At 44.9% G+C, this 13,592-nt stretch overlaps 3 protein-coding genes across 3 annotated transcripts in view; 2 read left to right on the top strand and 1 right to left on the bottom strand.

Moving 5' to 3' along the window:
* Positions 1 to 5,414: 5,414 nt before the first annotated feature.
* SPTY2D1OS (SPTY2D1 opposite strand) lies at positions 5,415 to 6,009 on the bottom strand. The gene is made up of 2 exons (XM_036765099.1): positions 5,941 to 6,009; positions 5,415 to 5,510 (listed from the first exon to the last, which is right to left on the bottom strand). The coding sequence occupies exons 1-2, from the start codon at positions 6,007 to 6,009 to the stop codon at positions 5,415 to 5,417; spliced, it is 165 nt and encodes a 54-aa protein (XP_036620994.1).
* A 2,637-nt stretch (positions 6,010 to 8,646) lies between these two features.
* On the top strand, positions 8,647 to 10,129 carry LOC118854916 (60S ribosomal protein L29-like). Its single transcript, XM_036765100.1, has 2 exons — positions 8,647 to 8,784; positions 9,923 to 10,129. Exons 1-2 carry the CDS (start codon positions 8,647 to 8,649, stop codon positions 10,127 to 10,129), a joined length of 345 nt encoding a protein of 114 aa, XP_036620995.1.
* Positions 10,130 to 12,552: 2,423 nt separating this feature from the next.
* Positions 12,553 to 13,592, top strand: part of UEVLD (UEV and lactate/malate dehyrogenase domains) — a 54,525-nt gene continuing 53,485 nt past the window's right edge. Inside the window, exon 1 of the mRNA XM_036764187.1 lies at positions 12,553 to 12,668. Within this exon, the coding sequence (XP_036620082.1) occupies positions 12,627 to 12,668 (42 nt within the window). The 5' untranslated portion in view covers positions 12,553 to 12,626. The remainder of the gene's footprint in view (positions 12,669 to 13,592) is intronic.

Consider the following 13,592-nt stretch of genomic DNA (forward strand, 5'->3'; position numbering starts at 1 on the left):
TGTTCAAAATCATTGTGTCTTGAACACAGTGTGACAAATCAGGTGTAAAAAAAACAAACAAAAAAACCCTTTTACATAACATAGCTGTCTTTCTGGTGCCGTTGAAGTGCGAGAATACTTTTGCACATGCAGAAAATATAGGTGAAAGTTTTTCAATTGATGTATAAAAGAAATTATAGGTATTAAAAATTTTATTTATACTTTCACTGGTTTGATTTTATTTACCTAAAGAACTTGAGGTTTTCCATAGACTACCTCTTAATTCCAGACATTTTTGCCAGGTAGAAACCCCAGAGGTACCAGGGTCTGATGTATTCTGGGTGAGAAATCAGAAGTGTAACTTTTCCCTGCCCTCATATTTCTTCCCCCTTTCACTCACCCCTGTGCTCTTAGCTTGACTCCTTGATCTGCTGCTGCTGCAGCTGCTGTTTCCTGGCAAGCAGATAACACTTGCCTTCTTGATCAAAATGGGAAGGTGTACTTGAAGGAAAGGGGCAGAGCTGGGGAAGCAATGGGGCGCGAGGGTCAATGGTACACGATAGAGGGAGGTATGGGATCTTGAAGCCTAAATTTGAGCTCAGGAAGGAATGGGAGCTGGGTTTAGCAATGCAAAGGAGTTCTACTCATGGAATAAAATCAGATCACCCTTAGAATGTGAAAACTCTAGGTATGTATGTGCTCATGAGTTGCATGAAGCCTATTTTAAAAGGTGAATTCTAGAGTCATGAGCTTGAAAACAGACCTTAGAGATCACCTCCTCCAAATACCCTCATTTCGTAAAGGAAACTGCCCAGACAGCCCAAAGAGAACATTCCTTGAATGCTTGGAACCTTGCCACATATATAGTTTTCTTCACAGATTACTTTCAGTTCCAGTACCTCCCTCTGCTTTTTAAGTGATGTTCATTGGGTGCAGTGAGGTGGTTTGTAAGTGTGTCAAGCTTAAGTATGGTCATATTTTAATATGACATTTCAGTACAGACAAAATTTCCAAGACCCTACTTCTATTTGGTCAAAACATAGCAACATGCCCATGCAACTAAGGAACTCATAATGGAATCTGACTTGTATAGGGGTCTGCAGCCTACAAACTACCTTTATGCTGATGGCAGCCAGCTGCCAACGGTGGATGGTGCCTATGTCACTTAGGAGTCAGACTGACTTGAGTTTGAATCCATCCTGCCTTAGCTGTGTTACCCTGGGCAAATCACTTAATCTTTCTGTATTCCTTCACCTATAAAATGGGAATAAATAATATCTACACCTTATTACCTCATATAAGGTTGTCAAGATCAAATGAGTTTAATATGTAAAGCTCTTTGCCAAGTACCATAGAGAAGTACTAGCTTTTACTCTTGTCTACCTCTGTGTGCTACACTTTTTAGAAAAAGATGATACTAGTTCAATCAGTGTGTGTTTGTTCTCCCTTCAAAGAATTCAGGGTAGAATTGGCCTGTAATTTCTGGTCTCCTTGACCTACTCCATGTCAGTCTTCGGCGTCTAGTCTGACTCCGTAAAGACCTTGCATTCCTAGTCACAGTTTATCTCTCATCAGCCCTGAGAACACACTTGAGCAAGAGCAGTTGGTCTGATGCCCCCAAAACAACTTAATACCTCTAATATGGATGGGTGGTGCTGAGGACCAAAAGGAAATTGCTATTTCTGTGGGTGTCCCTATACTCTTGGGCCATAACCACCACATTTGGAGAACAAATGGACCATTGCCCCGGTCTGGTTACGTACATATTTTGGGCCTTAGAATCTGGTCAAGTAAGATTCGGGACTGGCTTTGTGGTGATAGAAGAGGTTATTCTGTGCATTTTTTTTTAAAAGCATTTAGTCTATTCCCTTGCTAAGCAGCACCGAGCCCTGAATAAGCAACCATACTGCTCTGCTCCTGAGCTCACTTATCACTGTCTGAGGAAAACAGTTCCAGCCAGCATGTTTGTCGAAAAAGTTGGTCCTGGAGGGACAAGTAGGTGGCACAGTGAGTAGAGCACCAGCCCTGGAGGCAGGAGGACCTGAGTTTGAATGTGGCCTCACACACTTGATACATTTACTAGCAGTGTGACCTTGGGGAAGTCAACCCCAATTGCCTTCCCCCCTCCAAAAAATAAAAAATAAAGTTGGTCCTGGATTCATTCCATTTTCCTTTACACTTTGATTGTGCCTCAACCTCTGCATATGTTTAGGATTGCTGAACATCCCTAACCCTAGAAGAAAAAGTGTGTTTGCCCTGGCTTTAAATGGCACCTCGAGTACTTTCTTCTAGGAAGCATATGCCACATTCGTAAAAGTCTTGGCAGAAATTACCATCATTCAACACCTAGAGACATTTATTTTAATTAGTTATTTTTAATATTTAATATATTTAATTTAGTTAATTAGTTATAGCAACATGCCCATGCAACTAAGGAACTCATAATGGAATCTGACTTGTATGGGGTGTGCAGCCCACAAACTACCTTTATACTGATGGCAGCCAGCTGTCACAGTGGACAGTGCCTATGACACTTAGGAGTCAGACTGACTTGAGTTTGAATCCATCCTGCCTTAATAACTGTGTTACCTTGGGCAAATCACTTAATCTTCCTTAAAGGGGAGATAAGCTAGAAGAAAACCAGATCATGATTCCTGTCCCACCGCACCCTCTACCAGATGCTTCCGGGGATGAACAAGCAGATAAAACCTAGAAGAACTAACACTATATTTTGTTCCCTGAGGAAAGAGAATCAATGTAGAGACTTTGCCAGCCACCAACATCCCCCGTCCACCCTCACCACCACCACCACCAGTTGCGGGCTAACAGAATACCAAGTCTTCGTTTGTCTTAAAAGTTCGGTAACTTTTACATAAAATATGACAAAATCACTTGCAATTGCTTTATGCGAAACCAACAACGGGAACTGTACAGCTGGCCAGGTTTAGCTTCATAGTTGCATTGGTTCACCAGGATCTTCTTTGCCTAGTTCCAGCTGGGTCTGGAAATAGGAAGTTGTGAGATCAGAACTGGTTTGGGGGTGCTACCTGTGCAGCAGGTGGGCTGAAGGGAATCTCATGAGCCTCCCAGCCTTCCCTTTAGACTTAGTTTTCTCCAAAGGGAAAGTGCACCATGTCTATATCTCCCTTCCCCAACCCAGTGGTTCCACTCTAGCCCCTAGAAGTATCCTCCCAGAAAGGAAGGACAAAATTCCTCAGAATAGGGCTGGAAGGAGAGGGCATTCAGGATGAGGTAAATCCCAACCAGGTTTACAGGGAGTATGAAACTGGTTGGTGAGGTGGGCTTGAGTTTGGACACAGACCCTGGGGACAAATTATAATGTCCTTAGCCTTACACAGAAAGAGCCACAGGGACACTTAGAGATATTGTGATTCTCTGGTAAAGGACAGAAGTTCAATTCAGAAAGTGTGCTCCTCAGTTTTGGGTCAAGGTCCACAAATGGGTTATTCTCTTAGTAAGGGATTTTCTCCTTTATCATTCCAACCCTTTACTTTGGGAGCCACTAACATTTCAGAATAGGGAGATGAACAATAAAGTAAAATGTGCACTTACCCCTCCTGGGGGATACTTATACCCCTTCCACATCGTTCCTGCAATGAGAACCATCCAGAAAACCACAATCATTGTGGAATTCCTTGCAGGGTAGGGGAGGTGGTGTGTGCAATAATGTGGCTTGTGGAAGGTCAGATGAGCAATTCCCCAGGTCCCTGGAGCTGAGAAGTCCTCATCACAGAGGGAAGGGTAGGAAGCCCAGCATGGTAATTTTAATCCCTTACAGCATAGGCCTGTAGTCTTGACTGAACTGAAATGGTCCCTTGGGCATCACGGGGAGCATAACTGGGCCACCAATTGTGACATCTAACATGTGGCACAGAGACTGTGACTTCAGCATCTCACCCAAGGATACCAGACTAATGACGAAAGGTCAGGGCAGAAGACTGGTATTTGGACTCAGGATGGACTGCTTCCTGGGAAAATGACTTTTGGCTAAACTGTTAGCAGGGCTAGAGAAGGGTCTGCTTTCCCACAGACCAGCTCCATTAAAGGAACTGTGTGCATGTTCAGGATATAGCCAAAGTACCTCTCAACCCATTCACCTGCAAAATTTGCTTTTACCATCTGCATGAAATGAGATAGCTATCTAACATGTTTATATGAGTGATTTAAAAGGTCAAAAATAGGCACCCTCAAAATATCTAGTGAAAGAAACTAGATAAATTGGAGGCCTATGAGAAGTAATTCTGCCTACTTCTATGAGGCTTGGCCACAAAGGGAATAAAAATCTGGCCTTTCTGAAGATACACATTTTAGGAGTTCCAATCTCATCATGCAAAGTAACAGCTGTGGGTCTCCCCAACCCTGCTCATGGGAAGGGGCGGGGCAGGGGGGAGAACTGCTCTATAGCTGTAAAATGAGGATAAAGTGACAACCAGCCAGATGCCTGATGCCCATAGTTCATTCTCCTTCCCCCCATGCAGAGCTCATTTCTCAGAGGTTACTCTACCTGCCATCACTCTCTGTACAATTAAAGTATAGGGAGATGAGAAGATCTTTGGGCAAAGATTCAGAATCACATACTGCTCTTTGAAAGGATGTCATCCTCCTTGAAGAGAAGAGTGAGCTATGGAATCTGGCGAATTGTTAGAACCCAGAAATGCACCACTTTCTCTACCACTGGGAACCAGCCTGGAGCAGCAGTTGTGAAGACATCAGGGTAGGATGGGAAGAAACCCTGGGAGAACTATGGGCCCGCGGGAGGTAGATAGGTCGGGGCCTAAAGGTATAGAGAAAGCCTTACAGACCATGATATAATGGAAAGGGTCTCCCAGACTAGCCATCCAGAGACCTGTTTTCTAGTACCAATTGTGCCTAATTTGCTGCATAACCTTGGATAAGTCATCCACATTAGAAAGTCTTTCTGCTTCAGCTTCTCCATCTCTCAAAGGAGGATATTAATACTTGGCCTCACACAGTTTCTGTGAGACCCACAGGCAACAAATGGATGGGATGAAAATATGTTTGGGAAGTATGAAGGATGATGACTGTGGATTCAGATTATATATCATTTGAGACTAAGGCCAGCACCTACGAGTCACTGCTTTGTCCCATGGTTTCCCAAGTAAACTGATTATATCATAGTGTTTTTTTTTCTCTATTTAATCAGACTCTCTGGAGGAAAATCACTTTGCACTTACCACTTCTGGGGGATATTTATATCATTTCCATACCGTTCCTGCAATGAGAACCAACCAGAAAACCACAATCACTATGGAATTCTTTTTGGGGTAGGGGACGTGGGGTTCCCCTGGAAATGAGCTTCATCAGATAATGTCTTTGTGTAGCCATATAGGGGATAGGTAAGCATAATGGGATAAATAGGGGGTGAGGAGAATGTGGAAGGCCTGAGTCAGTACTCACTTGTCTTCATCCAAAAGCACGCTCCTCGGTCGACCTTTTCGGTCATGAATAGGCTGGATAGGCTGTCTCTCTATCCATTTTAGTGTGGGATGCTGGGTCAAAGGAAAACCAAGAGACAGGATCTGCTCTAACCAGAGGCAGAGGGGGCTGCCTTCTATGGGGAATGGTTGGGGGCAAGGGGAGGGAACAGGGCAGAAAGACCCTGCCTGCCCCAAACTCATCCACCATCAGCTATTCATGATGGGCCCGGCCCACCTTTCTCTCTCAACACTGATCCTAAAGTTCTCACCATTAAAGTCAACCAAAAGTTCAGTTTAGGAAGGCAAGGCATTCATTGACTCGGACACTCCCCCCCCCCCAAAAAAAAGAAAGGTTGCCTGGGACCAATGGTCTGCTTTGGGAGGGTAGGTGAGGGCTGCAGATTCAGGAGAGATAGGCTTTGCCCCTTCACAAGGTAGTCAAGGCCCACTTCCCCTCGCTCTGCCAGGAGGACCTGCAGGGGCTGGCCCAGTAGCCACTCACCATTGCTTCAGGAAACGTCCCCAGATAACATGCAAGTCCAACAAAAAGTATCCAGCCAATCACAATCATGATAGAGAAGATATTTGTTGGAGCTTTTGCACTCCAAACACTGGGGTGCAAACAGAGGTTATTCACCAAGACTTTGTTCCTGAACTGTCCTCATCAAATTCTCAGTTGTTAGAGATCCCCCATGTCAGTTCCAGTCCCTGCAGGGCTCCAAAGGCCCCTCTGGCTCACAAGTGCAAGGGCCAGGCTTGAGGGTATTGTGATGTCATGGGTCACATGGCCTGGGCTCTGTGACCTCATTACCACCCCACCCCCCAGAAATAGTCAGCTGGAGATGGAACAGCCCACCCATCCAATGCTGTTAAAGAAGGAGCTCCCTGTCCCACTCCCTCCTTGATGTGGGGGTTAGGGGCGTGCTGGAGTTGTGGGGTCCTGAGTTTGAGTCAGCTCTGCCACTTAGCTGTGTGACCTTGGACAAATCCACCTACCCCCTGTGCGGGGAGGTAATGTAGTGTGCTTTGGAGTCATGAGACCCTGAATTCTAATCAGCACAACCACTTGAACAAATCTCTGGGCCAAGTTGGATTGGACTAAATAAGAGGGGGAAGGGAAGCCCTTATACAGCACCTACTAAGAAACTGTCATTACAACTGGACCTCATCTTGTGAGCCATATCAATTATTGTTCTCCATTTTGCGCTGTTTCTTGTAAAACACGTTCTTTCTGGTAAATGGGGGTCACAAACCACAGAGTTCTCTCTTCCCTGAATGCGCCCACCACAAGGTTGAGACGGAGCGGGTGGGCAGAACACTCTGGGCAAACCAGAACGCTCCAGCCACAGAATTCTTTGTTCCATCCACAACTTTCCTGTTCCCAAATGTTCCAACCTCAACATCTTTGTTTAACTTCTCTCTTCAAACCTCAATTTCCCTGTTCTGGTTAGCCGGCGAATCAAAAAAGAAGCAAAATCTATGTTGCCCAATATTATGTAAACAAGCTGTGTTCCTCATGAATGCCTATAAAGATTCTCTGTTAGCCCTCAGTAGGTGTCCTTGGTGGCTGAGGAGCCTTGGATTCCATTTATTGGCAATTCCTAGCTTTGCTAATAAATTGATGGTACTCAGAACTTTGTTGCCTCAGTCTATCTCAGATTTCTATCACACTACTACGCGACAGGCACTGTGCTAAGTTCTTTACAAATATTATCTCATTTGATCCTCGAGATGACCCTATGAACTGAGGGCAGACAGAGGTTAGTTAAGTGATGTGTCCAGGGTCACACAGCTAGTGTCTGAGGCTGGATTTGAATTTAGGTCTTCCTGACTCTAGGCCCATCACTCTATCCACTGTACCACCTAGCTAGCCTCTAAAGTTCCTTCTAGCTCCAGAGCTATGGTACTGTGATCTTTAAGCTAACTTCTTTGCCTATGCCATTTCATTTTGGACCAACCCCTCCCCCAAACTTCCTCTGTACCCTAAGGAAGCTTTAACCTGTTTTCTACCTGGCTCTTTCCTCTCAAACACATTTAAGCCTCCCCATCTTGAGGGGTAGGGAGAAGAGGCAGAAAGCTAGCTTTGTATTATTTTTGTTTTGTCTCAGAACCTAATCATTTCCTTTTATACTCAAACTTTTCAAAGGAGTGGTCTGGGATCCCCTGACTTTACCTCCTATTCATTCACTCCTTATTCCTTTTGAGTTCCATTCCTACCCTGTGACTAGAAATTCTCTCAAAAGTCAACAAGGACCTCTAGATCCAATTCTCAGTTCTCATCTTCCTTCACTTCTATAGCATTTCTCATTTTTCAGCCCCTTTCTCAAAATTCTCTGGCCCCTTGACATTCCTTAATTTGTTACTTCATTAAATAATTTATTTATTATGTGCAAGCTACAATGCTAAATTCTGATAATACAAAGAAATGATTAAACAGTCCTCACCCTCAGTGCATTTTTTTCCTGTTGGCTTCTATGACACTGCATCCTCTTGGTTCTTTTTATCTGATCTCCCCTTTTCTGGTTCCTTTGCTTTCTTCCTCCTCTTAGCCTAATAAAGCTCCCTAAATGCTCTATCTTTGATATTCTCTTTTCCATTCATAATCTAACTCAGTGGGAGTTTGTCCTTAATCATCAGGCTTTAATTCCTATTAAGATGACTTCCCAAATGGTATCTACAGTTTGACTTCTAGTCCCATATCTCCACTTGTCAGTCCGACATTATTTCACTTTTTGATGAATGAATGAATTACTAGATGAATAAAAAAACCATTTATTAACCATGTTCACTGTGGTTACAGGTACAAAAGCAAACAGTGCCTACCCTCAAATAGGGCATTATAATTGTATTCAAATAGATAGAAGTTATGTGTACTATCTATCTATCTATCTATTTATCTATCTATCTATCTATCTATCTATCTATCTAAGAGATGGTGACCAGGGAATGATATTTTGGTTTGGAAAATTGCTGGGACGGTGAGTGAAGTTAGAAGGGAGCAGACTGACACATCTTTTTCCTTAGAAGTGACTTTGTTCTTCCGGTGGGTGGAATGCCTGTTAGTGCAGGCTGTGGTGTAAAGATGGCGAAGTCTAAGAACCATACCACCCACAACCAATCACGAAAATGACACCGAAATGGCATCAAGAAACTTAGGTCACAGCAATATGAGTCTCTGAAAGGGATTGACCCTAAGTTTCTGAGAAACATGAACTTTGCCAAGAAACACAGTAAGAAAGAGCTGAAGAAGATGCAGGCCAACAACGCCAAAGCCATTAAGGCCCCAAGCACCAAGGCCTCCAAAGCCAAGCTCCTCAGGCCCAAGATCCCCAAGGCCAGTGCTGGTGTACTGGCCACGAGATGGCCACCAAACATCCAGGCCTCAGGATCACAAAGCCTGACTATAAGGTTGGCAGAACCACTGACTCCAAGGCTGCCAAGCCCACCACTCACCCCAAGGCTGCCAAGCCCATTGACCCCAAGGTCACCAAGTCTGCCTCAAAGGTCAGTAAGTCTTGTGTGGGACGAGTGAAGACCTCTCATAAAAGAGGACAAATTAAATAAATAGAAATAAGTAGGATAGTGAGTCCCATTTCTCTACTTAGATATTTTCCTTTCTGTAAAGCCATTTCTCTACTTAGATGTTTTCCCCTCCACAAGCTTAGCTAGTGACCGTAAGGCCCCTGAGGTTAAGAACAGGACACAGGATGCTCACATCCTGTGTATTTACCTAATGGTGAGAGGCCTGAAAGAAAGAAGGGTTGAGGTGAATAAGTCAGCAACCATAAAATCCTCTAAAAGTAAGGATAGGACACAGGATGCTCACCCCCTGTGCATTGACCCCAGGATAAGGGACCCTCAGCTCAGCAGAAAAATGAATGAAAAGCCGGAAAGCCAGGTGCAATGTAGACGTGCAAGACCAGTTAGGTATGAATGATGGGAGACAAGGTGCAAGGGTGCTGGGGATATCCGTCACAGATGTATGGGTGATGGGAAAGGCTAGTTTGCCACAGATGTAAAGATGAGGTAACTAACAACTAATTCCTGCCTGTTACCGATAACCGAACTGTTTGTTCACTTATCATTGTCATTGTTATTAAGACAGATTTACTACCTTGAGGTTGATAGTAGAATGAAATAAGAATGGTGGGAAGTTCATGTTCGTCACCTGCTTGTCAAAAATAACCATACTGTTTGTTCCTTGCCGCTGTCCCTGGGATACATTTATCGCGTGCAGATTGTACCCTCAAAGCTTACGTCTACAAGCTGAGAGGAAGGAGGTTGGGAGGGGGAATTGCAGTTAGGGACCTATATAAACACCCCAATTTTCTGTGTCCAGTGCGCTCTGACACTGAGAGGACCTCCAGTCCTTTCGATGTCCAGGTGGCCCTTTCCCGCGGGATCGTAATAAATTTTCCTTTCTACTTTCACCTTGAGATGCCTCTGTTTTTAATTCTTGGATTCGTAAAATCCATCCCACACAGTCTGATCTCAAGGTTACCAAATCTGACCCCAAAGCCACCAAGTCTGACACCAAGTTTGCCAAGTCTGATTCCAGGGCAACCAAGTCTGATTCTAAGGCCACAAAGCCCAATGATTCCAAGGCTGCTAAGCCTACTGACCCCAAGTCTGCCGAGTCCAAACCTAAAGATGCTGGAGCTAAAGCTGCTAGTCCCAAGCCTTCAAGATAGAGGAGAAGAGGACTTGTTTAAATCCTAAAGCATAATTTTTTCCCAGCCAGGGTATGATTATTCACTATTTTGTACAAATAAAGGAAATGGTGAGTCATAAGGGAAAAAAGTGATTTATGTTGATTTTATTATGGTTCTAGTCCTGAAAGGAGTAGGGGTGTGTAGAGGGCACATGCTGTAGCAAGGGAATGTGGACTGGGAAGTCAAGAGAGAAAGCATGGCAGGGGCCTGCCTACATGTCAAAGCAGATTACACCAAATCTGGTAAATCTCCAAGCCAGGGAGTAAAGACAAAAGCACTAACTTAGCCCCTAATGCTAGCATTACTACTGATGAGGGCACAGTCTCTGGGAACCCCCTTGAATCTGGAATACAGTCTCTGGGAGCCCCCTTGAACTGTGCTTGAATCTTCCAACTAGATCTGGCCTTCCGCTAATGCCACAAGCCTCACATTATCATTAGGCTCAAATCTATACCTAAACCTTGCCCTCTATTGTTACTTTAGATATGCATGCCTTCAGTTACTTCCCAACCTTGATATTCCTTCAGGAACTTCCTGCCCTTAATCCCATTCTCTTGGTTCCTGGACTCTGACCCCACCTTATCCTCCTTAGACTTCCCCTCAAGACCCTCCCTAAACCCCTCCTCTAGTCACCCCAGACCACCCCTCAATCCCTCCTACAACCTTTGTGTATATAATCTCCATCCTGCCACCATGAAGGTGCTCAGATTCAATCTAATTCAGTAGGTTGAAAAGCGTCACAAAGGGCGGGATTTCTTAAGACAGCCCATTATGGTGAATCCCTAATAAACTTTGTCTTTTCCCTTGGCTGAGAAGGCTTGAGTCGAATTCTTTCGGCAGGACCCAGCGTGTAGGTATTTTGGGGTCTCAAGCACCCCTAGAAACCTATAGTTCCATACAATCTTCATTTTTACCTTGTGGAAAATATTATACTATTTTATATCATTTTTGTAATTTCAATAAGACTCAGGGCCTGAACTACTTAACCAGAAGAAAAGCCTGATCCTAACAGTCTCTTTGTTCTCTGAGTAAGCTCAGAGATATCTCTATCTTGTATCAACAAATCCAGATGGAGCATTTCTTGCTCTGTCCATGGCCATTAAGGGTGAAAACCTTGACCCCAGACACTATCTTGAATTATGTGACTTTTCCTTATCTTAATATTTTATGGGCATATACTATGTTGTGGAATGTTAATGACCAATTAAACACAGAGATCCTGGGGTTGCAAATCCAATTGACACTTTGACAACTATCTAATTTGTTGTATTTACAATCTATTCCATTAAGGAAAATCCTCTTGTATCATGGTTAAACATACATGGGGGTCATAAAAATGAGGTCATGCAGGCTTGCTAGCTCTGCTAAAATAACGTATATAAGTTTTCTCATTGCTTTGTTCAGGCAGCCAGAGTTTATACTCTGACTCCTTGTACGTACAAGTAAGCTAGCTCCGCTATGCTTTAAGGGAAAATAATAAACAACATGGATTTTTTCTATCACCTAGCTCTGTTGTTTCCTTCAACCAAATTTTCAGGTTTAACAACCTTTAACCTCTTCACTACTCTTTGAATTCAGGGGCTTTCCTTCTAGGATTTCTCCTCAGGCTTTTCCTTCTAAACAAGTTATATCTATCTGGGATTTATGGTATCCTTTAAGTTTTCCATTACTATGAATGAAAAAAAAAATCATTCCCTGTATTGTCAATTAAAAAAACCCCACAACCTATGAAGTGCCAGAAACCTGTAGCTGCAAGGCTGTATACAGGTTCTCCTGGGCCATCCTTTCTCCCCAGGATAGTTTCCAGTCTCTAATCTAGAGAGATTAAATGCTTGTAGGGGCTAACTGCAGTTCCATTAAACACTTAGGCTCACCTTGTTCAAACATGTTGCCCTAAAGAGGAGATAGTGTGTAACTTACATTCCATTAGAATGTGAACTGGGCGGCTGGGTGGCTCAGTGGATACAGCACCCTGCCCTGGACTCAAGAAGACTTGTTATCTTCCTGAGTTCACTTGCTTTGTGACCTTGGGCAAGTCACTTAACCTTAATTGCCTCAGTTTCCTCGTCTGTAAAATGAGCTGGAGAAGGAAATGGCAAACCGCTCTGGTATCTTTGCCAAGAAAATCCCAAATGGGGATGCGGAGAGTGAGGCACAACTAAAAAACGACTGCACGATAGATCTTAAAAAAATAAAAACTGCATTAAGTCAGTTGACTGCCTAGCACTTTAGGCCATTGCTAAATCAATGAGCCTGGGGCAGGTAAAGACCGAGTATCAACCCGGCAGATAGAACCCCGGCTGTCCGGTCGGGGCCACGTGCTGCGCTAGGTAGACCAGCAGGCGCTTTCGTCGGGGGCGGGGCCGCAGAGCAGCGGGGTTAGACCCTCGTCGGCCGCCGTCGCTGTTGTAGGGCGGACCCGGAAGGCGCCTGGAAGGTGGAGGCATTCATTGAGAAGAAGGAAATCTGTCCAGAGATGGAGTTTGACTGCGAGAATGTGCGGCGGCTGCTGAGCAAGGTGCGGAGCCGAGGCAGTCCCGGAGTCGGGCGCCGTGCGGAGGGCCTGCAACCACGGCTGGGGGCGAGATTGGGTCCGGAGTCTGAGTAGGGTGGGCGGAGACGCCGGGGCGGGGGCGGAGACCGGGGCGAGGGGCCGCCCTCCCCCGTCCGGGAGTCTCTGGATTCGGGGGCCCGGTGGATTGGAGCTGCGGGGGCCCGAGTCCACTTAGGGAAGGGGGACGCTGAGGCTCTGAGCGGTTCGGCCAGTTTGAGCCCAGGCCATCGAAAAGCCGGCCCTATAAATTAACATCAACAGCACATTTGATTAGTGCGCTCTTACACCATTGTCACCTCCCCCCGACTCCCCCCTACTTTGCTTTGGACCAAGTGAGCACAATCGGTGAATCAACAAGCATGAATTAAGAGCATACTACGTGCCGGCTACTGAGTACCTACTAAGCGCCGCTCAGTAAACACTGAGTAAACTGACCAAGTGGTGGGATATATTAAAGGAAGGAAGCTGGAGTGCTGTGCGCATGGGCGACCGAGATGATAGTGACCTCAATAGTAATAAAAAAAATTAGGAAATGGGAAGGAAGGGAAGAAACAAGAATTTATTACAATGACCTTAGTATGTGGCAGGCACTGTGCTGAACTCTGTAGATAGAAATACTAGCCATAAGAAAGCTGGTGCCTGCCCTCAGGGAGCTTACAGTCTAATGGGAAAAGAACCCACTAAAGCGAGCTGAAAAATAAAACAGCAGGGCGGGTCACGATTAGGGTATCTGGGGAGGGCCGTGGTTTTAAAATCCAGAAGCTGGGGATCAGGCAGAATGAAGGCTGACTTTGAGCCTTTCCACAAAATGCAGGACCCCCAGAAAGAATTGGACAAAGGGGTTAGGCCTTCCGGAGGGACGATCTAGAAGGAATCGTTCACAAGTTA

This window comes from Trichosurus vulpecula, chromosome 6 (genome assembly GCF_011100635.1).
Source record: "Trichosurus vulpecula isolate mTriVul1 chromosome 6, mTriVul1.pri, whole genome shotgun sequence".
Lineage (NCBI taxonomy): Eukaryota > Metazoa > Chordata > Mammalia > Diprotodontia > Phalangeridae > Trichosurus > Trichosurus vulpecula.